At 39.5% G+C, this 26,019-nt stretch overlaps 1 protein-coding gene and 1 pseudogene across 12 annotated transcripts in view; one reads left to right on the forward strand and one right to left on the reverse strand.

Moving 5' to 3' along the window:
• Positions 1–26,019, forward strand: part of CHD8 (chromodomain helicase DNA binding protein 8) — a 60,187-nt gene that overhangs the window by 27,796 nt on the left and 6,372 nt on the right. For 10 of the 11 annotated variants that reach the window (XM_079768613.1, XM_079768622.1, XM_079768623.1 and 7 more), the window contains 28 exons: positions 2,196–2,378; positions 2,456–2,524; positions 3,236–3,291; positions 3,801–3,918; positions 5,390–5,473; positions 8,391–8,528; positions 9,650–9,771; positions 9,912–10,155; positions 11,345–11,521; positions 12,705–12,848; positions 13,089–13,344; positions 14,875–15,085; positions 15,342–15,537; positions 16,246–16,413; positions 16,727–16,906; positions 17,702–17,812; positions 18,161–18,357; positions 18,587–18,786; positions 18,867–19,047; positions 19,138–19,227; positions 19,874–19,977; positions 21,938–22,067; positions 23,146–23,221; positions 23,680–23,734; positions 23,912–24,119; positions 24,545–24,753; positions 24,848–25,567; positions 25,792–25,943. In XM_079768613.1, coding sequence (XP_079624739.1) covers positions 2,196–2,378; positions 2,456–2,524; positions 3,236–3,291; positions 3,801–3,918; positions 5,390–5,473; positions 8,391–8,528; positions 9,650–9,771; positions 9,912–10,155; positions 11,345–11,521; positions 12,705–12,848; positions 13,089–13,344; positions 14,875–15,085; positions 15,342–15,537; positions 16,246–16,413; positions 16,727–16,906; positions 17,702–17,812; positions 18,161–18,357; positions 18,587–18,786; positions 18,867–19,047; positions 19,138–19,227; positions 19,874–19,977; positions 21,938–22,067; positions 23,146–23,221; positions 23,680–23,734; positions 23,912–24,119; positions 24,545–24,753; positions 24,848–25,567; positions 25,792–25,943 — 4,779 coding nt within the window. The remainder of the gene's footprint in view (positions 1–2,195; positions 2,379–2,455; positions 2,525–3,235; positions 3,292–3,800; positions 3,919–5,389; positions 5,474–8,390; positions 8,529–9,649; positions 9,772–9,911; positions 10,156–11,344; positions 11,522–12,704; positions 12,849–13,088; positions 13,345–14,874; positions 15,086–15,341; positions 15,538–16,245; positions 16,414–16,726; positions 16,907–17,701; positions 17,813–18,160; positions 18,358–18,586; positions 18,787–18,866; positions 19,048–19,137; positions 19,228–19,873; positions 19,978–21,937; positions 22,068–23,145; positions 23,222–23,679; positions 23,735–23,911; positions 24,120–24,544; positions 24,754–24,847; positions 25,568–25,791; positions 25,944–26,019) is intronic. The other variant, XM_079768621.1, reaches the window with a different exon arrangement.
• LOC307098110 (large ribosomal subunit protein uL22-like) lies at positions 16,917–17,687 on the reverse strand (annotated as a pseudogene). Its single transcript has one exon. The product of its transcript is annotated as a large ribosomal subunit protein uL22-like (transcript).

The raw sequence follows: 26,019 nt of genomic DNA on the forward strand, positions 1-26,019 counted from the left end.
AAACCAGCTAGGGTCCCCTTATCTTTTCTTTCTTCTTCTTTTTTTTTTTTTTAATTCTCACCCAAGGAGTGAGAATATTTTTTTCATTGATTTTTAGAGTGCAATGGAAGCGGGAGGAGAGAGAGAGATACACATCTCTGTGAGAGAGGCACATCAATTGCCTCCCACACGTGCCTCGCCTGAAGCGGGGATCAGATCTGTAACCCAGGTACGAGCCCTTGACCAGGAATCAAACCTGCAACTCTCCTCTGCATGGGCTGACGCTCTTACCACTGAGAAAAACCAGCCAGGGCGATTTTCCCCATTTTTTTTTTTTAATCATGATCTCCCAAGTATTGCTTAAATTATTTAATTCAAAAAATTTATTGCCTGGCTGGTGTGGCTCAGTGGTTGAACATCAACCTATGAACCAGGAGGTCACGGTTCGAATAACGGTCAGGGCATATACCCGGGTTGTGGGCTCAATCCCCAGTGGGGAGCATGCAGGAGGCAGCCAATCAATGAGTCTCCCTCATCATTGATGTTTCTCTCTCTCTCCCCCTCTCCCTTTCTTTCTGAAATCAATAAAAAATATATTTAAAAAAATTTTTTTATCAACCACTTGAAAGAATATGGAAGATCTAAAATATATTGATATGGAAAACACCTCTAAGAAACATCGTTAACTAGAAAAATAATAACAAGAACAATACATATAGTATGATTCTATTTAATAAAACAAAAACACTTTAAAATTAAAACTAAAACAAAATATTCTTTTTGTACCATTGCACATCAGGGTTGTTCCTGGCATGAAGTACATTATACCCTGCAGACTAAGAGTCCTGTTTCATTCCCCACAGCATTTTTCCAGTAATACCCAGGTTTCTTTCAGGTTGATTCTGGTTCTTTGATAAAACAATTCAGCAAAATATATTACTAGAAGCCCGGTGCACGAAATTCGTGCACGGCGGGGGGTTGTCCCTCAGCCCAGCCTGTACCCTCTCCAATCTGGGACTCCTGGAGAGATGTCCGACTGCCCGTTTAGGCCCGATCCTGTGGGATCGGGCCTAAACGGGCAGTTGGACATCCCTCTCACAATCCAGGACTGCTGGCTCCCAACTGCTTGCCTGCCTGCCTTCCTGATTGCCCCTAACCGCTTCTGCCTGCCAGCCTGATCACCCCCTAACCACTCCGCTGCCATCCTGGTTGATGCTTAACTGCTCCCCTGCCAGCCTGTTTGACCCCAACTTCCCTCCTCTGCCAGCATGGTCACCCCTAACTGCCCTCTCCTGCAGGGTTGATCACCTCTAACTGCCCTCCCTTGCAAGCCTGGTCCCTCACAACTGCCCTCCCTTGCAGGCCGGGTGCCTCCCAACTGCCCTCTCCTGCTGGCCATCTTGTAGTGGCCATCTTGTGTCCACATGGGGGCAGGATTTTTGACCACATGGGGGCAGCTATATTGTGTGTTGCAGTGATGATCAATCTGTATATTACTCTTTTATTAGATAGGATAGAGGCCTGGTGCACGGGTGGGGGCCAGCTGGTTTGCCCTGAAGGGTGTCACAGATAAGGGTGGGGGTTCCCTTGGGGTGTGGGGCAGCCTGAGCAAGGGGCCTGTGGTGGTTTGCAGGCCGGCCACGCCCCCTGGCAACCCAAGCAGAGGCCCTGGTATCTGGAATTTATTTTCCTTCTACAATTGAAACTTTGTAGCCTGGAGTGGAGCCAAGCCTGGGGCTCCGGCAACCATTTTTGTGGCAGTTAATTCACCTTCTACAATTGAAACTTTGTAGCCTTAAGCTCCATTCTGCCGCCATTTGTTTGAATTTGTTTACCTTCTATAATTGAAACTTTGTAGCTTGAGTGGAGGCTTAGGCCTGCAACGGCTATTGAAAACTTGGCTTCCTCTGTTACCTGGGAAACCTTGTTCTCTGTGGCTGTAGCCATCTTGGATTGGGGTTAATTTGCATACTCGCCCTGATTGGCTGGTGGGTGTGGCGTGGCTGGTGGGCGTGGCTTATGTAGCGGAGTGATGGTTAATTTGCATATTACCATTTTATTAGAGAGGATATTCAGTACATAGAATAAATTTTTCATGGTTTGACAAATAAGCTTTTTATCTTCCTTTGGTTTGATTTTTTTCATGGGATTTTTGAAGTTAAATCTAAGTATGGCAAATAATTTTAAAGGAAATTTAATAATTTTTGCCTTTACAGAAGAGACGCTCAAACCGTCAAGTTAAGCGAAAAAAATATACAGAGGATCTGGATATAAAGATCACAGATGATGAAGAAGAAGAAGAAGTGGATGTAACTGGTCCAATAAAAACTGAGCCTATCCTTCCTGAACCAGTGCAGGAACCAGATGGCGAGACTTTGCCTTCCATGCAGTTCTTTGTGGTAAGCTGTCAACTTAAGCAGTGTGTCAGGTTTGTCTTGCTGGTCACACACTATATTAACTGCATCTTTTGCTACAGGAGAATCCCAGTGAAGAAGATGCAGCCATTGTGGACAAAGTGCTTTCTATGCGGATTGTGAAGAAGGAGGTGAGGCCTCTGTCTTCTTTTTTTTTTTAATTAAATTTATTAGGGTGACATTGGGTAATAACAATGTATAAGTTTCAGATGTACAGTTCTATAATCTGTATATTGTATCATCTTATATTGTATTGTATGCTCAACACCCAAAGTCTAGTCTCCTATTGCCATATACTTGACCCACTTCACCCTCTTCAACCTCTCCCTATGCCCTTCTCTTCTGGTAACTACCATACTGTTGTCTGTGTCTACTAGTATGACTTCATTTGTTGCTTTCTGTTTCATATCCCACATATGAGGATCTTGCCCTTTTCTATCTGACTTATTTCCCTTTCCATGATATTCTCAAAATCTATATGTTATCCCATATGGAAGCCTCTATCTTTATATCAACCAATACTACATTCACAGGCTTTATTTAATGAGCACCTTTGGATGTCAGGATAATTGCTATAGTGTAGTTACAAGAGATGATGGAGGAATGTTAGCTCAAAAATAGGAACTGTCTTATTGCCTCTTCTTTTGCTTATCTGTTTATAATGGGTAAAGGCTTATTTTTTTCCTGTCACGCCTTTAGTATTGAAGTACCAGGTTAGTTTTTTAATCCCTAAGTCAATAATATATTCTGGGAGCATTGATAGGAAGTTCTACTATGTATGGTTAAAATTAAAGGTTCCTTCTCTAACCAAGTATTAATAACTGTAAATTTTTTCTTCTCAGCTTCCTTCTGGACAATATACTGAAGCTGAAGAATTCTTTGTCAAGTACAAGAACTAGTATGTGATCTGTGAAAAAAACTTTTTACCCCAAACTCCACAGGGTTGTAAAAAGTTCTCCTGTATAGTCTATCCTGGGTGGGAATGTGTCTCTTTTTTATAGTCTCCTAAGCCCAAATTGTTTTTACTGAGGAAAAGTGCCTATTCAGAGAGAAGTTTAGGAATTGACATGACTCTTACAGTTTCCCAAAGGAAGGTGGGATAAGGGTGGTTTCTGATAAAATCCTTTGTGATCCTCTATACCATATTCTAACATTAAGACCTTGATACTCAAAAGTGTAATCCATGGATCAGCAGAATTAGCATCATTTGGGTGCTTGTTAGAAATGGGAACTTTTAAGCCCATTCCAAACCAGGTGGTTTGTGTGCTGCAAATGCAAGTTTAAGAGGGTATCTTCAATTTAAGCTTGTAGTCATTAGGTCTGCTTCTTGCTAATCCAAAAATCTCAAATAATAGCCTGTCAGTTCCCCTTTCTTGCACAATGATTGACTATTTCCATTCCCTTCAGTTCCTATCTGCACTGTGAATGGGCTACCATCTCCCAACTAGAGAAAGATAAGAGGATCCATCAAAAACTAAAGCGCTTCAAAACCAAAATGGCTCAGATGAGACACTTCTTCCATGAGGTAATTAGGAATAGGTATTGCCTATTTATTTTATAGAAACATAAATTATTGGGGTTATCAGCCTTGACTGGTTCTTTAAAAGACTTACAGTTGCTTTGTATACATGAGTATATGCATTGGATTTTGAACTTGCCTTAATTGTCCCATGCAGAGTTTTGTCAGGTCTAAATATGGTCTTTTTAATAAGTTATAGGGTATTTTAATATTGACTTGCTCAGTAGTCATGAAGTATTTTCAACACGGATGATAAACCAGCCCCTGGTCTACTTGAGGCATTCTTATTCCTATAATGTCGGTCTTTAGCAGTTGATGGTATCAGTAGCCATAAGCAACCATATCGTTAAGAAACAGCATTTATTTTCTCAAATTTCTAATCCAGTATAACTCGAAATAGTGATAAAGGAACTTTAATTTCCCATATCTAGTGTTACTACTAAACACTTTGGAGCATGCATAAGGGTCTCTTTAGCCATATTTAGCTCTCGGTTTTGCTTTGAAAGTTTTGTGTACATTCCCTTTGCCAAACTGGGATTTTTCATCTTTATATATTTATATAGAGTACTAAGTGCCTTAAGAAAAAGGATTATTTTCAAAGCTTCTGAGAGGTAAAGGGGATAAGATCTAGTAAAAAAAAAGACTGAGAGACGAATAATGTGTAGCTTCAGCTAAAAAACAGTTCTGGCTGAATATGTCTGATGAAGTTAACTTTATACCACCAGGTTTGCCCATAAATGAATTATTTTCCACATTACCTAGGGCAAGTAGGACCATGTAGGCTTTATAATTTCTTTTTACATGAAAATAATAATAATCGGGTTGCGTTTTTCATCCATGTTCTTTTAAAGCCTAATTTGTGAAATGTACAATGGAGCTAATCCCATTCCAGCTGGTGTTAGATGTACAGTTTGTGACCATTGAACCGAGCTCTACTAACTCAGATGCCATTTAAATCTGCCTTTCATAGGTAGGCGTTTAATCAGATTAGTCATTCATTTATTCATCATTTATTATGTGCTAGTCACTACGGTAGACAAACCAGGCAAGGTCTGTGTTTGCATGCACCTCACTGTCTTGGGAGGGAGATTAAAAAATAACTCAAGTTGTGGTAAGTGCTAGGAAATAAAGAAGGAGGTGATGAAATGGATATTTAGAATTCTTAGAAAGTTCAAGTAGGAAGCAGAACAGAAAAATAGGTGCAGGGGGATGAGGAGTCAAGAGAAGTCTTTTTAAGCTGTCAAATAGAACATATTGGTATGTTTATGGGAATGATACAGTAGAGAGAGATTCCTAAAAAGTTGAGAAGGGATTAAACCAAAGCATATATGGAGAAAATGGCCTGTGTTAGGGAGAAGAGACACTTTATTGGTAACAGGCAAGAAGATGTATGCAGACACAGGTAGGTTTATAAGATTGGATATGAAAATGTGGAACTTCCTTTTGATCTTATTGTTGGCTTTTCTAACTTTTCTAGGATGAAGAGCCTTTCAATCCAGATTACGTAGAGGTGGACAGGATATTGGATGAGTCTCACAGTATTGACAAGGACAATGGGGAGGTGAGTTGGGTCATGGAGGAACCTGAAAGGCCTCTTACAGATTTCTGCTGGTCTGCTTGTTCTTTCTTTCTTTTTCAGAAAAATCCCTTAGATGGAAAAGGTATTTCACATTTTTTAAGAGGGATTCTTAGAATGATATTGGGAAGGAAAGGGAGTAAAGAGAGAGGCTAAAAGGAAAGATTTCCATAAAGTAAACATACATTATAAGTACTAGGAGCTATGTTTACAAGTATTCATTCACCTTGGTCTCATTTTCTCAGATTTTATATGGGAGACCCTCGACATTCACTTGGGGGTGAGAGGTCAGGGGGAGGGATACTTCACAAATATCTAAATTTATTAATTAAAAATACTTGTACAGGCTCATAGCTTTCTCTGTGTTGTTGAGTTATTTATTTCCTGAGCTTACCATCAGTTAAATGCATTTTCATTTGTTATTAAAACAGACCTACTGCATTTGAATCTGTCCCTTTGAAATGATGGAGGGGTCCTACTCCCATAGATTCAAATTCAGTAGTTCTAGGATGGGATGCAGTGATCTGTATTTTTAAGTTGGTTCTCCAATGGTTTCTCATGTATAGCTTGATTTGGGAATCACTGCACTAAAGCTTTTTTAGATTGGGGAGCAGATTTTAAATATGCTAAAACACTTGCTAATATAGATTCATAAGTCACTTTTTTCATTTTTCCAAATAAGAGTCATAGAGCTCTAAGCCATCATTAAATTCAGCATTCTCTCATTTAAATTTATTTTAAACTTATTTAGGCTGTGACTAACTGCTTCATTATAACTCTTCATTTTTTTTTTCACTTTAAGTAGTAGTTGTTGTTTTGTTTTTGCAGGTCCATATTTCATAACATTTTTATCACATTTGACATTTATTACTTACACAGTGATGAGTAGAAAACAACAGAATCTCGTTAAGCTGTCAGTATTGAGTGGTGAACTGGGCTCATCCTTATAGGACCTAAAAGTCAAAGTCTTTCCTCTATAAAATACAAAGTTTATTTTATAAGCCTTCAGGGTCACTTAGGTAGAACCTTAGATATCTAAGGCCTGTTACAATTCCATATGTCTTTAAATCATAACAAGCATGTCTGGGATCACATATATTCTGCTTTTTTGGGTAGGAGTGGGAGTTACTGTTTTTTATTTGTGGGAGGTGAGTGGGAACAGACCAATTATTAAAACAAGTTAGTTATTATTATATTTTCAGGAGGTCAACCTTCTTAGCCTTGTTCTCCGCCACCTACTTAACCCTTCCAAAAGTAATTGGCTTTTGATTAGATCCCTGTGTAATGTGTTGCAATCGGCATGACAGATGAAAATGTTTTAGTATGCTGGTACTGTAATTTATGCTCCCAACATTGAATAATTATATTCTTTGTACCCATTTTCCCCCTCTCCAAAATCAGTTTAGTTTATCATCGTTTTTACATTACCTGATAATGGAAACAAATCTATCTATATAAAACCCTAATATGCAAATCAACTAAATGGTGGAACGATGCTCACTGACCATCAGGGGGCAGACGCTCAACACAGGAGCTGCCCGCAGCCCAGGCCAGCCAAGGCAGATGTGAGCGGGGTTCCCCAATCACACTGCCGGTCACCCAGCAGATCGGCCCTGATCGCTGGCCACGCCTAGGGACCCTACCCATGCATGAATTTTGTGCACCGGGCCTCATGTATTATAATAAATATTAAAGTCCATGGATAAGTAAGTTATGATGTTGGAAATATGTGACCTGGACAAGTGGCTTTACATAGAAAATGACCTGTGAGCTCTAGCCAGTTTGGCTTAGCAGAAAGAGTGTTGCCTGGGGACTGAAGGGTCCCAGGTTGGATTGTGGTCAAGTGCACATACCTAGGTTGCAGGCTTGATCCCCAGTCCTGGTTGGGGCATGTGTGAAGACAAACGATCAATATGTCTCTCTTACATCAATATTTCTCTCTGTCTCTCTCTCCCTTCCATTCTCTCTAAAAACCAATATCCTCAGGTGAGGATTTAAAAATAAAAAGAATATGACCTGTGAGTCAGTACAATAAAGAAAAAGGTATAAGAGCAACTAGATTAACTCTAGGGATTCTTGTTCTGTGACTCTGAAAACTTCTTTCTGGCTGTTTCATAAATTGGTAATTAGAGGCTTCTGTTGATTATGCTAGGCCCTTCTTGCTTCATATAAGCAAAAATGGAAATGCAATTTATGAAGTGATCATTGTGAGTCATAAGGATACGAGCTGCTTACCATTGGTCACTGTCCCTTCCCTTGCAGTGTAATGCATACATACAGCATAATACTGTAGTTGGAGCTTCAGCATTTCTTCTTCCTCTTCACTGTCACCTCTCTTCCGTGAAAGCGCTCTAGTTATCTCCTAGCTTTCTGAAGCTCTCAAGGAAATCTCTTTTCCATCGAATGACTGCTCTTTGAAGTAGCATCTGCACTCAGAGTGGTGCAAAAGCTCAGAAGCCCACTGATTTCACCCTGCTTTGCTCCTATGGGTTAGGCTGTTCCTGCTTCTAAAAGTAGCTTGGCTACTACTGTGTCAAATTTAGTGCCAGGAGAATAGTATGGAATAGAGCCATATCTTTTAATTTCAACCTAATTTCAACATAATATAGGAAAATAAAATTTTTTTCTCATGTCTTGGTTGATGAGTATAATGTTTCAGTGCTTATTGTTTTAGAAACTATTATACTATCTGTTTTAGAAACAGATTCTAATAAATTGTATGGAAGAATGATCAAAGCCATAGTACATCAGCAGGTGAGCAGGTATTTTCTGCCTGACTTTTTCAGCATCTTTTTAAGGTATTGACATTTTGTGATCTGCTTCTATAGTCAAATTCTTATCCTTTTACAACAGCAGATAATAGAGAATCAGTGTATAAAGGCTTTGGCTTCTTCTCTTCTAGCCTGTAATTTACTACCTGGTGAAATGGTGCTCTCTGCCCTATGAGGATAGTACGTGGGAGCTGAAAGAGGATGTTGATGAGGGCAAGATTCGAGAATTTAAACGCATCCAGTCAAGGCACCCAGAACTCAAAAGGGTGGTAAGTACAAAGTTGAAAAAATAATATACCCATCACCCAACTTTAATAATTACACATAGCCAATCTTGTTTCATTTATATCTCTACCTACTCACTTCCCTGTTTCCCAGATAGTTTTAAAGCAAATCCCAGAGTTTTATATTTGATTTGTAAATATTTCAGCATTTATACCTAAAGATAAATAATACCATTATTATCCCTGAAAAAATTTAACCATTCCTAAATATCAAATAACCAATCACTATATGTATTTCCCTGCTTCTCTTTTAATTTTTGTTAAGTTGTTTGAGTTCAATTATAAATAAGGTCCATATATTATTATTAGTTAATACGTCTCTCTTGATTTCCTTTTTCTCCTTTGCCATTTTCTCTGGAAGAAACCAGGCAGTTTGTTCTCTAGGATTTTCCATAGTCTGAAGTTTGCCAATTCCCCTTGGAATCTTTTAACATGTACTCTGTCCCTTGTATTTCACATAATGATTGCATGTAGGGCAGCACTGTTCATTAGTACATTTTAGAGCTCTGCTGTCCACTGTAGTAGCCACTTGGCACATTTCAAATAATCAATAGTTACATGTGGCTAATAACAAAACATTTGTCATTGTAGGTAGTTCCATTCGATGTCACTGTTTTAGAGGCTTGATCAAATGGGGGAGGCAGGCCACTAAATCTACATCATAGGTGGTTCTTTTAGGTTGTCTTTTGTGCTATCAGCCATTTAGCATCATTGCCTAGATCCATTCTTTAAGGGTTTTTAAATGATGATATTTTAATTCTGTCATTCTTCATTTTATTAGCCAGAATCTTCTATACAAAGAAATACATTTCACTTACTGTTTGGTTATCTTAAACTACAGATGGTATAGGAAAGGAGGATAAATGCTTTTATCCTTTTCAAAATAATGAAGTAGTTTCCTAGCATTGCATCCTCTAAAGATGACCAGTGGAATTTTCCCTTTTTTAAAAAGTGTCATTATGAACTCATGAATTTGAATATATTTAACATGTTTTAATCCAAGGAGTTGTGTTTTTTAATGGACTTCAACTACTAGAACTACCTAGTAAGTTTGTGTAATTGTGTTAATGTCTCCACCCCATTTATTCAAATTTTCTATTTTTAAGAATCGTCCGCAGGCAAGTGCCTGGAAGAAGTTGGAGCTGTCACATGAGTATAAAAACAGAAACCAGTTACGGGAATATCAGTTGGAAGGGGTCAATTGGCTGCTCTTTAATTGGTATAACAGGTAAAGAAAAGAGTGGGCCTATAGATGGAGGCTTAGTCTGGGGTAATTTTTATTTTCTGTTTTAAAAGGTTTTTTTTTACAGACTTTTAAAAAGATGATATCTTATGACATGCTTTTCATTTTCCATGATGAATCTGCAGGCAGAATTGCATCCTGGCTGATGAGATGGGATTGGGCAAAACTATTCAGTCCATTGCCTTCTTGCAGGAGGTATATAATGTAGGCATCCATGGTCCCTTCCTGGTCATTGCCCCACTGTCCACAATTACTAACTGGGAGCGAGAATTCAATACATGGACAGAGATGAACACTATTGTGTACCATGGCAGTCTGGCCAGCCGGCAGATGATTCAGCAATATGAAATGTACTGCAAAGATTCACGGGTGAGTTGTATATCATGGGAATGTTACAGTTTAGAGAGTAGGCCAAGGTACTTGGTATTTTAGAGGCTTTTAATATGAATAAAAGACTTTTGTTGAGGCTCTCTAATTTAAGGCATTTTAATCCAGATTGTGCAGGACATGATTTTGACTTTGCTATTTTGACCCAGTGGACATTTTGAACCAGAGGAAGTCCTGACTTGATTTATGAATACATATATTTTAAATATAATTTTACCAGAATTGATGAGTTTTCATCAAATTATTTTCCAGAATGAAATTCATTTAACCACTTTAATTCCTTGATCCGGTGGTGAACTTAAGCTATTTTCTTTCCTTTTCTTTTAAGTCTATTAAAATTTTCATCAAGATTAGTTCCTTCTGCCCTAACCAGTTTGGCTCAGTGAATAGAGCGTCGGCCTGTGGGCTCAAGGGTCCCAGGTTCGATTCCGGTCAAGGGCATGTACCTTGGTTGCGGGCACATACCCAGTGGGGAGTGTGCAGGAGGCAGCTGATCGATGTTTCTCTCTCAATGATGTTTCTAACTCTCTATCCCTCTCCCTTCCTCTCTGTAAAAAATCAATAAAATATATATATATTTTAAAAAGATTAGTTCCTTCTATGTAAATCTGAAAATAAAAATTTGAATAATCTAGTCTTAACATCAGATTTTATAAATTATTTTATAGAAAAAATCATTACTGTGATTTTTAGTTCTACCAATCCAAATTTATTCAAGTTATATTTTGCTGCTCTTAATTTTATTGAGATGATTCGATTCTTCTGTTCATTTTGGACAGTAGCCAGTATTATCACATACTATATTAGTGATTTTCATTTTTAGTTTTATCTTGTATGTTTTAGCAATACTCAACATGTGTGGATTTCATGTTAAATTCAACATGTGTGGATTTAACCAACAAAAGATTGAGGGCTGAGATACATGAGCTAGGTATACTGCAGAGTTAAAAATGTCCAGCTTTATTCATAAGGCCTGACATTTTTCTAAGAAGCTGAATATGTTGAATAATTTGGCACATTGGGTGATTTGGCACTGTTTTATCAGGAAGATAAAGAGGCTGGTGGTGCAGTTTTATTGCCTATTAAGGCTGCCTGAATATAGAAAAGAAAATGTATACTTGAAGACCTCCTTATTTAGGTACTTTTCTGACTTTACTGCCTTCATGCTTAGGGGCGCCTCATCCCAGGTGCATACAAGTTTGATGCCCTTATCACCACTTTTGAGATGATATTGTCAGACTGTCCTGAGCTTCGTGAGATTGAATGGCGCTGTGTTATCATTGATGAGGCCCATCGACTAAAGAACCGTAATTGCAAGCTACTTGATAGTCTCAAGCACATGGACCTGGTGAGTTCCTCACACTGACTTGTGGGTAAAGACACCTGGATTTAATTTAGTAGAGAAAAGAATGGGATCTTGATATTGGGTGGTAGCTATAGTCTATGGCAGTGGTCGGCAAACTCATTAGTCAACAGAGCCAAATATCAACAGTACAATGATTAAAATTTCTTTTGAGAGCCAAATTTTTTAAACTTAAACTTCTAACGCCACTTCTTCAAAATAGACTCACCCAGGCCGTGGTATTTTGTGGAAGAGCCACACTCAAGGGGCCAAAGAGCTGCATGTGGCTCGAGATCAGCAGTTTGCCGACCACGGGTCTATGGGAACGGTAACCTTAAAGTCATAGAAATTTTAGAATTGGAAGGCAACTCTGGGTTAGTGGTTCTCAACCAGTGGAGAGGTGGGATACTATATTAGTTACCTAATACTGCGCAACAAAATACCCCAAAACAGTGGCTTAAAACAGTAACTCTATTTTTCATGATTCTCTGGCTCAGCAAGTTGGGCTGGGCTCAGCTCTGCCTTTTCTTTTGGTGGACTTACCTGGAGTCAGTAATGCATCTGCAGCTAGCAATTGCTGCTGGTTGTTGGGTGGGGTGCCTGGGTCATCTTCCACATGGCCTGTCATCCTCCAATTGGCCAGACTTTGCTTCTTTAAATGGTAGGATCAGGGCAGTATTCCAAGAGGGCAAAGGCAGAAGCTACGATGCCTTTGAGGTATAGGCTCTGAAAGTCAGCATGATATTACTCTTCTACATTCTTTCTGTCAGAGAGAGCAAGTCACAGGCAAGCCCAGATTCAAGGGGTGAACCTTGATAGGAGGAACCTCAAAGAACTAATGGCTATATTTAATCCCACACCTTCCCTAAAAGAGGACATAGTAGTATATAGGAGTTGAGTGTTGAAAAGCATATGTAATTGCAAAAAAAGCCATTCTGAATATTTCTCTGTTTATAATCATAATATTTAAGTTAATTCAAATATGTTGAATAATATCAAAAGTTTTCTTAAATGTTTTGTGTTTATCAAAAGAGGGAGCAAGTGAAATAAAGGTTAAGAGAGTAATCTGGTCCATTCCCATAATTTTACAGATAAAGAAAGTAAAGCTAAAGTTATATGCTTAAGAGAAAATCCCAAAAGACCTTTGTATTTTTGAGTCTTCTCAATCTTCTGTTTTCTCCATTTCTAGGAACACAAAGTGCTACTCACAGGAACACCACTGCAAAATACTGTGGAGGAGCTGTTTAGTTTGCTTCATTTCTTGGAACCATCACAGTTCCCCTCAGAATCAGAATTCCTCAAGGATTTTGGGGATCTCAAGACAGAGGAACAGGTAGGATGACTGTATCTGATGAGGTGCTAACCTCAGACAAAAAGGTAAAGTTTGCACTAAACAGGCATCTATTGCCATAGGCATTAAGGGTCTTTCTTATAAACTTGTGCCTAAATCATGTGTGGCATTGTCCAAAATCTATATTTTTCAGATACTAGAAAGCTCTCATTATATTTCTTAATGTTTCCACATACTGTGAGAATGTTTGTCCTCATGTTATTGGTTTCATTTCTCTCTCAGGTTCAAAAGCTACAGGCCATTCTCAAGCCAATGATGCTGAGAAGACTGAAAGAGGATGTTGAAAAAAACCTGGCACCCAAACAGGAAACTATTATTGAAGTAGAGCTGACCAACATCCAGAAGAAATACTACCGGGCTATTTTGGAGAAGAATTTCTCCTTTCTTTCCAAAGGGGCAGGTCACACTAACATGCCTAATCTACTCAACACAATGATGGAGTTGCGCAAATGCTGCAACCATCCCTATCTCATCAATGGTGAGGAAATTTCTGGAAAATACCTGCCATTTCTTCTTCTTCTTCTTCTTCTTCTTCTTCTTTTTTTTTTTTTTAAGAAAAACTGATACACCCTTCAAATGGGGAGCAAGACAAGACTGAGTTTAGCATAGTAGTTAAGAGTGTGGGTTTTAGCCCTGACTGGTTTGGCTCAGTGAATAGAGTGTCAGCCTGTGGACTGAAGGGTCCCAGGTTCCATTCCGATTAAGGGCACATGCCTGGGTTGCAGGCTCAATTCCCAGTCGGGGGCATGCGGGAGGTGGCCAGTCAGTGGTTCTCTCTCATCACTGATGTTTCTCTCTCTCCCTCTCCCTTCCTCTCTGCAATCAATAAAAATATATTAAACAAACCAAAAAAAAGGGTGTGGGTTTTAGAGCCAGTCTGAATTTCACTTTTTAAAAAACATTTTTATTGTGTTTTTGTTTTTAGAGAGAGAGGAAGGAAAAGGGAGAGAGAGAGAAACATCGATGAGAGAGAACATCAATTGGCTGCCTCCTGCATGCCTTTTACCGGGGATCCAGCCCACAACCCAGGCATGTGCCTGGACAGGGAACCAAACTGGTGACCTCTTGATGGGTTGACGCTCAACAACTGAGTCACACCACCAGCTGGGCAGTACCTTCCATTTCTATATTACATGTTTTACTTTCTAAATTATATTCCCTAGGAACAATTGGTGCATTGACTGATTCAGCCTAATTTGGGAGTGGACGGGAGGGAGTTTTCCTTTTGAAACAATTCTTACGTGAAATATCTTTTTTTTTTTTTAATCTTTATTGTTGCCGAAACTGGTTTGGCTCAGTGGATAGAGCGTCGGCCTGCGGACTCAAGGGTCCCAGGTTCGATTCCGGTCAAGGGCATGTACCTTGGTTGCGGGCACATCCCCAGTAGGGGGTGTGCAAGAGGCAGCTGATTGATGTTTCTCTCTCATCGATGTTTCTAACTCTCTATCCCTCTCTCTTCCTCTCTGTAAAAAATCAATAAAATATATTAAAAATAAATAAATAAAAATAAAATCTTTATTGTTAACAGTATTACATATATACCCTGTTTTTCCCCCATTGACCTCCTCCTCCCCATGCCCATTATTTGAAATATCTTTCTCTATTTTTTCTACCTGCTTGATTCTACATAACCTCTAAAATTAATTAGGATTTGCTGTTTTGAATTTCATGAATAATCATTCAAGTCATTCTGTTCTCTGGTTAATGTCATTATTGCTACTCCATTTTGCTGTTTTTGTTTTCAATGCAAGTAGGATGGTAATAGTGTTTTGCATGTCTTTGTCCACACATTTACATATTTTTTACCCAATTAATAATTTTAAGCCTTACTTGGAATATTTTAATACAATTGAAGATGATTAGAATTTCGGGTGTGCTGAAATTCTGTCTGTGTGATATGTTGATCTCAAGTCAGATTACTCTTTTCTCCTTTCTCTCAGTTAAATAAAATATAGCCTTAGTATGTTTTTCTGGACCTTGCCATCAAGTTTGATTTTTCTTTTGACAGGTGCAGAAGAAAAAATCCTAACAGAATTTAGAGAAGCTTGCCATATTATACCTCATGACTTCCACTTGCAGGCCATGGTTCGTTCAGCTGGCAAATTGGTTCTTATTGACAAATTACTTCCAAAACTTAAAGCTGGTGGCCATAAGGTTCTGATCTTCTCCCAGATGGTACGCTGCCTAGATATCCTAGAGGATTATCTAATCCAGAGGAGGTGAGCAAAGAATCCTCCCTTGCCTTATGTTTATTGTATCATCATAAAGCTGCAAAAAAGTTGTAGGACCTGAGTTTAATTTGATCAGGACTGGGATAAGAGAAGTATTTAAGACTCTGATTCTCAACTTTCTGTTCAGCTTTTGGTCAACTAGAGACATGGAGGTACTGGTATTGATCCTACTCTGCTTTTTTTAATCTCTTTTTTCCTGAGTATTCAATTAAATTTTTTTTTTTTCCCTGTGACTCCCAAACAGGTACTTATATGAGCGTATTGATGGGCGAGTTAGAGGGAACCTTCGACAGGCTGCTATTGACCGCTTCAGCAAGCCTGACTCAGACCGCTTTGTCTTCTTGCTATGCACCCGGGCTGGTGGACTTGGTATTAATCTCACAGCTGCTGATACCTGCATCATCTTTGATTCAGACTGGAATCCACAAAATGACCTGCAGGTAAAAGAAATCATTGTTTTAGGGACTAACTACCCAACCTGGGAGGTTTTTCAGCGGGATCAGGATCTTAGAAACTTGTACTTCAGAGAGTATAGAATTGTTTACTTAGTAAGGGTGGCAGTCTAGATCAGAGGTCAGCAAACTCTTTCTTGCAAGAGCCGGATAGTAAATGTTGGGCTTTTCAGAACATATAGTTACTTTTTGTTTTAATATGTTTTTATTGATTTTTAGAAAGAGGGAGGGATAGAGAGATAGAAACATCAATGAGAGAGAGACATCATTGCTTGGCTGCCTCCTACACACCCCCTGCTGGGGATTGAGCCCACAACCCGTGCATGTGCCCTGACCAGGAATCGAACCAGTGAACTCTTGGTTCCTGGGTCGACACTCAACCGCTGAACCACACTGGCTGGGCCAGAACACATAGCTTCTACTCTTATAACACAAAAGCAGACATAGACAATATGTAAATGGTGGGTAGGGCTATATTCCAGTAAAACTTTATTTATAGAAACAGGGTGTCCATACAGACCATAGTTTGCTGACCCCTGGTCTACATGATGGGACAATAATTTCATCTTGAAATATACTTTTGATTTTGAGTTGATCTCATTGATGCTTTATAGATGTGAATTGGTATTTTAAGTCAGCATCCCCACCTGCCATTTTACGTAATCTTTGCCCTTTTCTTCCATTTTTTATATCCAGGCCCAGGCACGGTGTCATCGAATTGGGCAGAGCAAAGCTGTGAAGGTGTACCGTCTCATCACTCGGAATTCTTATGAGAGAGAAATGTTTGATAAAGCTAGCCTCAAGTTGGGATTGGATAAGGCTGTGCTGCAGTCCATGAGTGGTCGGGATGGCAATATTACTGGAGTGAGTTTTCTTGGTCTATTGATAATGTTTGTACCAGGTCATAGAGATAGAGACAAAAAACTATTTTTGCATTGGAATCTGACCACCTTATTTGGATTCTCAATTTTTATTTCTTTTTTAATTTTTAGAGAGAGAGGAAGGGAGGGAGAAACATTGATGTGAGAGCAAAACATTGGCTGCCTCCTGTATGCCCTCTACCAGGAATCAAACCAGCAACCTTTATAATTCTTAAACTATAACAAACTAAAATATTATGATATCATTAGATAATGTTTTCTTGGTAGTCTTTTCATCTTTCTATTGGATTTTGTAGATCCAGCAATTCTCCAAGAAGGAAATTGAAGACCTCTTACGAAAAGGAGCATATGCAGCCATAATGGAGGAAGATGATGAGGGCTCCAAGTTTTGTGAAGAGGACATTGACCAGATCTTGTTAAGACGAACCACAACCATCACCATTGAGTCTGAAGGAAAGGGTTCTACCTTTGCCAAGGTATGTTCTATCTGTGCCAGAGGCTAGATAAGCAGAGATAGACACAAGAATCTCTAGGGGGAGGAGAGTATATATATTTAACTTTTATTAGCATTTCTTTTATGCTGATTTTACTCGCGGGCCAAAAGTTCTTGTTTCTTTCATTTCTTCTGGAGTATCTTTTTTCTTCTGTGCAACCTCCTCTTCTGGTTTAGGAACAGCCTACTCTTTTTCAGTGAGGATCACCTCAGTGTGGCAAGGAGAGCTCATGTGTGGGTTAATGTGCCCATGAGCTCTCTAAGTTCTCTGCTGCACCTTGGGAGTTTTGTTCACCTGAAGGTGTTCAATGACCAGAAAATCTACATCTAAACCCTTAAGTTCAGCATTAGTCTCTGCATTTTTAAGCATGTGCAGCAAAATTCAGTACTCTTTTTTGGCCACTGACCCTGTGTTCCACCCCACTGTTTGGCCTGGACACACCTACCAACTCCAGTATTTGTAACAATGAAGGGACACACATTGCTTCTGTAAAGTGGCATCCTTCAGATACTTGGTGGCTTTTAGGATATGTGTACCCTTGATGGCCTGGGCAGTTTCACAAGTGTTCTTAAAATGAACATGAAGATTCAAACCTCTTGGTTTGCATGATTTTGTGGGGTTTTCGGGGACAGGTGAATAGCGAACCATTTTCAGAAGTCACCTCAGGCTGCTTTTTAGGAAAAGCTAAATATATATATTTTTAAAGCAATTACTGGTTTCCCATTTCTCAGAAAAGTAGTATAGTCAGCTTTACTCTGTTCTTTTGTTCCTCACCAGGCAAGCTTTGTTGCTTCTGAAAATCGAACAGATATTTCTTTGGATGACCCCAACTTTTGGCAAAAGTGGGCCAAAAAGGCTGACCTGGACATGGATCTACTCAATAGCAAGGTGAGCTGCCTTTTCCTTTAGGGAGGAAATATTACAGAAGACATAGTACTCTCAGGGATCTTTATAGCTGCTCAGTTTCTTAGATGCTGACCTTGGTTTATAATAGTGTATTATAAACAAAGGCTGTTGAAAAAACTTTCTACATAGTAGGCCCCAGAAAACTGCTTAGATATTTACCATTTCATTTTATTTCCTGAATCCCTGCAGATTATTTAGCATGTCCTAAAAAAATCTCTCTTTGAGTATCTACAAACATTACATCCACGGCTATTTCAATCCATAATTGTCTTAATGCCTTTCCCATGATCATATCAAGAAGAGTTACTTCTCTTTCTATACTTTGCATAGAATAACTTGGTGATTGACACACCTAGAGTACGAAAACAGACCCGCCATTTCAGCACTCTGAAGGATGACGACCTGGTAGAATTCTCTGATTTGGAAAGTGAAGATGATGAGCGGCCACGCTCTCGCCGGCATGACCGTCACCATACCTATGGACGCACTGACTGCTTCCGGGTGGAAAAGCACCTATTGGTATATGGGTAAGAACCCACCTTGCCATCAGAGGTTGTGCATCTCCATCTTGATAGGCACCCAAGTTGGAGATTTCAAACAGGGGACAATAGGAAAAACTTTATTCTGTTAACCACGTTTTCCCAAGATCTTTTTGTCTCCCACCTTTTTGGGATATGCGATTCTAGGGACTGGGGGATATTATTGAATTAGAGTCCCCAGGAACATATTAGTATAATTTCCTTTTTGTTCTTCTAGTTGGGGACGGTGGCGAGATATCTTATCTCATGGACGCTTTAAGCGACGTATGACTGAGCGAGATGTGGAGACAATTTGCCGGGCTATCCTCGTGTACTGTCTTCTACACTATCGTGGGGATGAAAATATCAAAGGTTTCATTTGGGACTTGATTAGCCCTGCTGAAAATGGCAAGACAAAAGAATTGCAGAATCATTCTGGTAATTACCAACTCTTTACTTTTCATCTTTCTTTAGGTTATCTAATCCTTTTCAGGTCCAAGGAGTTTTCTCAATCCAAGTCTTCAATGTTTCCCCTTCTCCAGGTCTTTCTATCCCTGTGCCTCGTGGTCGCAAGGGGAAAAAAGTAAAGTCACAAAGCACTTTTGATATCCATAAGGCAGATTGGATCCGGAAATACAACCCTGATACTCTGTTCCAAGATGAAAGTTATAAGAAACACTTGAAACATCAGTGTAACAAGTAAGGATGGAATTTGACCAAGACTAAAGTGTTTTCCACCGCAAACTTTCTACACTATTATTGAGCCAGCTCTTCCTCTCTTCTTTGTAGGGTGCTATTACGGGTACGAATGCTGTACTATCTGAGGCAGGAGGTGATTGGAGACCAGGCAGAAAAGGTGTTAGGGGGTGCCATTGCCAGGTAAAGTTACTCTGTAGTTTTCTACTTGCCATGCCTTATTGAAGAAAAGATTGTTTTATTTATTTCATTTTATATTATATTTATACCGGATAATTAAAATCTATCTAGTAGGTCTTTAGTTCTGTATCTGATAACTGCAGAAAGAAGTAGATAGCTGCATGAGCATTTAAATTAATGGATAAAAGAAGATACTTGTAGTGCTCTCTCCAAGGATTATTATTTTAATTTCCTGCATTGCTGTACTGACTCTGCCCTCTTACACCTTTTTTCCCCCAAAGGAAAATGTTTACTATAAAAATTCAAGATTCACATTATGATAAATGGTAAATGAAATATCCTCTTGATAAGAGTTCAACTTTTACTTTTTTTTTTTTTTTTTTCTATTTAATCCTGCCATCTTTTTTTCTAGTCCTCCCGCACCTTTTCCTGTCTGTGGTTACATTGATAGATTCCCTCCTTCACAAGTTAGGATTATCATTATAAATTTTAATACACACTTTAACTTTACCAACATGTAGGTAATATTTGTAATTGTCCTTTACCTTCATTCCCAAGTATACTTTTTAGTTGTCCATGTTCTTAGAAATGTGGCATTTTATTTTTCAGTTTTCTGTTGATTTTTGGTGTTGTCCTCTTATACCTTTAGTGAGATTGACATATGGTTCCCAGTAGTGGATCAGCTGGAGGTTCCAACAACGTGGTGGGACAGTGAGGCTGACAAGTCCCTGCTCATTGGTGTGTTTAAGCATGGTAGGTACCTTCTTTTGGTCTGTTCCTTTCCTGTTGTAGATTTATATCCACAGGTAGAACATTTAGCAAATGCTCATGACTAGTAACTGACTTCTGTGATTGATTTTCAATAAACTTACGTTTGAATGGGAAACTAGTTCTTAAATATTCAGAGCTGAGCAGCTGTCTCTATAAATAGATGTTCAAGAAAGACCAGATGGATAGTTAAATCCCAATGTAGGGAGTCTTCCATCTGTTCTCTAATAATTGTTACCAGTCTGTATGTTGTGGCATCTAAGTTAAGGTTCCACAAATCAGGGGAGGTAATGTATGCTCACTATCGTTAAATGTACTTAATTTGTATGACTTTATTGTGGCTTGCTGAAAGTGTTCTATAACATCCCATTTTTCTAAATGTTCAGGCACTCTGAACCTTTATTAAAATAGGATATTATAAAAGTAGAATACTTTATACTTCTGGTGTATGTGTAAACAGTAGTGTTTGAGTGAAATAAAAATGGGGGTGGGGTGAGAGAAAATACTTCTTCTTCATTTTTGCCTAATGACAAATCCCAGGCATTAAAAGCATTGAGTGCTAAATTCCAGCCCACTGACTTGGTAAATTGGAATATTATTATTATTTTTTTTTAATACTTTTCCTGCCCAGTTGGTTGGGCATCTCACTGTGCACCCAAAGATTGTTGGTTTGATTCCCTGTCAGGACACGTGTCATGGTTGTGAGATCAATCCCCAGTAGGAGGCATGCAGGAGGCAGCTGAACAATGTTTCTCTTCTCTCTCTCTCTCCCCGTCTCTCTCTCTCTCCCTCCCCCTCTAAAATTCTATTTTTAATAATTACAAAAAAAATTATTCTGTTTACTTTTATAAAATAAAAGTAATGCACTGATCCACGTGTTTTTGAGAAGTTTAATGAGATAAGAAAAAGTGTGAACATTTGTACTCTTAGGCTTACTTAGAAGAGTATAAACATCCTAAAGTGTGTTCACTCATTCATTTACCATTCATGAAAAGTTCAGTCTGTTTGCAGGTACAAATTTTTAATCCTTCATTTGAAAATGTGTGACTTTTCCCTAACTTTTTTACTTTTTTAGTTTCCCCATCTATGTAGTAAAAATAACAGGAAGACTACCAATTAAATGGCTGTCCCTATAAATAGATGTGCAAGAAAGACCAGATGGATAGTTAAATCCCAATGTAGGGAGTCTTCCATCTGTTCTCTAATAATTGTTACCAATCTGTATGTTGTGCCATTTAAGTTACATGTATAAAAATTGATTAAATTCCTATTTTTAATAACTAGTATTAAAGCCCTTTATAACTCTAAATTGCTATAGAAATATTAAATATAGTAATACTAGAGGCCCAGTGCACAAATTCATGCACCAGTGGGGTCCCTTGGCCTGGCCTGTGGGATCAGGCTGAAACCGGCTCTCCAACATCCTCCAAGGGGTCCCAGATTGCGAGAAGGTGCAGGCTAGGCCGAGGGACCCCACCGGTGCACAATCGTGGCTGGGGAACGTGGGAGGTTGGCTAGCCAGGGAGGGACCGCAGGAGGGCTTCAGGGCGTGTCCATCCCGTCTCACTCAGTCCCAATCGGCCGGACCCCAGCAGCAAGCTACCCTACTGGTCGGAGCATCTACCCTCTGGTGATCAGTGCACATCATAGCGACTGGTTGACCCGTTGACTATCTGCCCCCTGATGGTCAGTGCATGTCATAGCAAGCAGTTGAGCCACCTTAGCATATCATTAGCATATTATGCTTTGATTGGTTGACCGGACACTTAGCATATTAGGCTTGTATTATATAGGATAACCCAACAACTGTCCAAGTTAACATTTAAACTATATTTTGCATTGTGAACAAAGGAGCCCATATAATATACAAAATAAGCATATAAAATAAGCATAAAAACAAAGTGAATCCATGATTTTCTTTAATTTATGGCCCATTTTCTTCTAGGCTATGAAAAATATAATACTATGAGAGCAGACCCAGCTTTATGTTTCTTGGAAAAGGCTGGTCGACCAGATGACAAAGCTATTGCAGCAGAACACCGAGTGTTGGATAATTTCTCTGACATAGTAGAAGGGTAAGCTTTGGTGTTTAATTCTCTTAAAGTTCTTTGGCAACCCTATAAAGGCTATTAGATAACTTGTGCTAAGAGATAACTTTAGCCTTGACAGAACACATTGGGATTCTTAATGGTGGTTATACTTATGAATGATAAATTCTTAACAAAAAGTGAGACCAGCAGAAAGGACTCCATAAACTGGCTTAAAACTATGCATTGCCATAAGATACAACTAAGGGTGAAAGTTAATGTTACTCCCAATTGGCTTATTTGATGTTCTGTTCCATTTTCTTTGCAGTACTTTTCTGTACAGCCACAGTAGCTGAAAGGATAACTGGTCTTCTTAAAAGATAATAGCCATGTAGCTCTTCCATACCACTTATATGGTAGAGCCGTAGGAAATTTTAGCTCTGGTTGACATAAAGGCATTACTCTGCCTGGATACATGCCTCGATGATGAGTTGCCATGCTAATACTGAGCCACCAGGTGGGGCAGTGTTGCCCTACTTGGGTGCCAGTGAGTTGAACAAAACTTCTCATGTGGAGACCTGAGAGGCATATGAGAGAGTTGGCTTAGTTCATGAATACCCACACATCTTCATGTTTGAGAGGTTTCTCTTTGATGATCATAACCTCAAGTTGCTTAGTGAAGGACTCTCGAAGGAAATTGGGCCATTTATTCATTGCAGTAATAAATTATTTATTTATTATGTCACTCTTCTGCTCAGTAGAGCAAAGTTGTAAAAATAAACAAGCATGGGTCATTTGAATGAAATAAAAGTATATAGTTGGGAAGGAGGTGGGTAATGGGTTAAACAATAAACAGGGCTATAAAGAGACAAGTGTGCTTATTGGTGTTTCATTTTAAATTAAAGCAATTTAGAGTGCACTTTGTAATTTTCTCCCTATTTTTTATTCTTTTGGATGCTGTGCCTAACTTACTCAGAGCTTAGCACCTGGCCTGCCTTTCCTTCCAGCATGAAGAAAAAGACTATTCCATGCTGGATTGTATGCTTGGCCAGCTCTTCATCCTAGGTTCCTCTTAGTGAAAAAAGATACATTGCTAACATTTTCTCATGCCTCTGTGTAATTTTAGGGTTGACTTTGATAAGGATTGTGAAGATCCTGAATATAAACCACTCCAGGGTCCCCCAAAGGACCAAGATGATGAGGTGAGAATTGTCATTTAAGTCTATTTTCTCTCTTACTAAATAGTTAAGTATTCTCCTATTCCTTGAATCCTGAAGTATACTGACTAATTTTTAATACAAAATGAAAAGTAATTACCATTTGAGAATATAAAGTATTATAGAAAGGATTGTAATGCTTTTGGGGGAGATCAGGGATGACTTTTTGGAAGACCTACACTGGACATTGGAAAATATTATTTTAAATAAGTTCCTGAGTCCTATTAATCTTCAAGCCATTAATAAGAACTGACTTTTCAGGTTCTTCTTTCTTATTCACTTAGCTAGTTACTTCCAATTTTTTGTGAGGGTTCCTTTCATTCGAAAATGTTCTTGATCCCTTGGTACTACAGAAGGACACACTTGAGAAAGTGATTTCAGAGTATCAACTTCTTCCCCTTTCCCTCTCCCCTCCATCCTGTGGGGTGGATCTCCTTCTCTAGGGTGATCCTTTGATGATGATGGATGAGGAGATCTCAGTAATTGATGGAGAAGAAGGTAAATGTCTAGGTCACCTAGTACAATTTGTGTGGGATGGTGAGTTTGGGGAATTATCAACTGATTCTATCCTATCCTGGGATTTCTAAGAGCTTTGCCTTTGGGTGGGTTGAATTACCAGTATTATCTGTCCTGTCTTTCCTGTACTTCTTTTTCATTCTACTTTGGTTCCCACAGCCCAGGTAACCCAACAGCCAGGCCATCTATTCTGGCCTCCAGGCTCTGCCCTGACAGCTAGGCTTCGGCGCCTAGTCACAGCCTATCAGCGTAGCTACAAGAGAGAGCAGATGAAGATAGAAGCTGCAGAACGTGGGGACCGGAGACGGCGACGTTGTGAGGCAGCCTTCAAGCTAAAAGAAATTGCACGGCGGGAAAAACAACAACGGTAAAATATGGCTGGGAATTTGGGCTACACTATAAGCTTGTCTTTACTATAGGCCCTATATTGAAAAGCATCTTAGGAAGAATTTATTTGAAATTCTTTAAAGAGGGACCATTTTCTAATTGTTACACTTTGACATAAACTTCACTTTCTGCATAATTATAACTCCCAGGAAGATCTCCTGTATAGACATTCTCATTATTTGCTCACATCATTTTTTCCATAAATAATTATTTGCTAATTATTAAATTCTTACATGTTACAGAGTACCTCTTAACTACCTCTTCTGCTATCTTCTGGGCCTTTATTTTCCCCCTAATTTCAATTTTTGTGTATTCAGATACTCTAAGCCATTTCTTATATTAAGAAATAACCAGTTTCCCTATATTCTTCTGATCACTGTTGTCTGATTCCTCTTCCCTTTGTAGATGGACAAGGCGTGAACAAACTGATTTCTATCGAGTAGTGTCTACCTTTGGTGTGGAGTATGACCCTGACACCATGCAATTCCATTGGGATCGCTTCCGCACTTTTGCTCGACTGGACAAAAAAACAGACGAAAGCCTTACCAAGTATTTCCATGGCTTTGTGGCCATGTGCCGCCAAGTGTGCCGTCTTCCCCCAGCAGCTGGAGATGGTAAGCAAAACTAGAGATTTTTGGATGAGTGTCAGGATGGATGGTGACAGAATCAATCGTGGCTCATTTCTCCTTCCACATTTATCTCTTGCAGAGCCTCCAGACCCTAATCTGTTTATTGAGCCCATCACTGAGGAGAGGGCCTCACGAACTCTCTACCGTATCGAATTGCTTCGGCGCTTACGAGAGCAAGTTTTATGTCACCCCCTTTTAGAAGATCGGCTGGCATTATGTCAGCCTCCAGGTCCTGAATTGCCCAAATGGTGGGAGCCTGTTCGACATGATGGGGAGCTTCTACGAGGGGCAGCCCGTCATGGGGTGAGCCAAACAGATTGCAACATCATGCAGGACCCAGACTTCTCTTTTCTGGCTGCCCGAATGAATTATATGCAGAACCATCAAGCAGGAGCACCAGCTCCATCCCTGTCACGCTGCTCTACTCCACTGCTACACCAGCAGTATACCTCGCGCACTGCCTCACCATTGCCCCTGCGCCCAGATGCTCCTGTTGAAAAGCCACCTGAGGAGACAGCTGCCCAGGCCCCCAGTCTGGACAGTCTAACTTTAAAGCTAGAGCATGACATGGTAGCCAGGAACCGACCAACCCCTCAAGTCTATGAGATGCGAGTCGCCTCCTCTGATACCACTTCTTTGGTTTCCCGGAGTGTCCTACCAGTCAAACTGGAAGATGAGGATGATTCAGACTCTGAGCTGGACTTGAGCAAGCTGTCACCATCATCCTCTTCTTCCTCATCCTCATCCAGCTCCAGCTCCAGCACTGATGAGAGTGAGGACGAGAAGGAAGAGAAGCTAAGTGAGTGGATGTGACAGGCTGTTGACCTTCTTCCCTATTGCCCCCATCTCTGCTCTTCCCCTTCTTTTCTAAATGCATCCTCTGAAAGAGATTCAGATTTTGATTTGATAGAATATCCAAAGAGATCTGTTATTCTCCGAGTCTTTATTTAAAAGCCTATATAATACCATTCCTATATAACCTTATTCGTTCATCTTTGCTCACACATTCTGTATGATCTCTAGCTGCTGACAGGTCCCACTCAAAGCTCTATGATGAAGAGAGTCTCCTGTCCCTCACTATGTCCCAAGATGGATTCCCAAATGATGATGGAGAACAAATGACCCCTGAGCTTCTGCTGCTACAAGAAAGACAAAGAGCCTCTGAGTGGCCCAAGGTAATAGCCTCATTCCTGGACACGTAGAGTCTAGAAATACAGTGTAACACACAAGAAACAAGGAACAGATGGTTCT

The sequence above is a fragment of the Cnephaeus nilssonii genome (genome assembly GCF_951640355.1).
Source record: "Cnephaeus nilssonii genome assembly, chromosome: 4".
In the NCBI taxonomy this organism is placed as follows: domain Eukaryota; kingdom Metazoa; phylum Chordata; class Mammalia; order Chiroptera; family Vespertilionidae; genus Cnephaeus; species Cnephaeus nilssonii.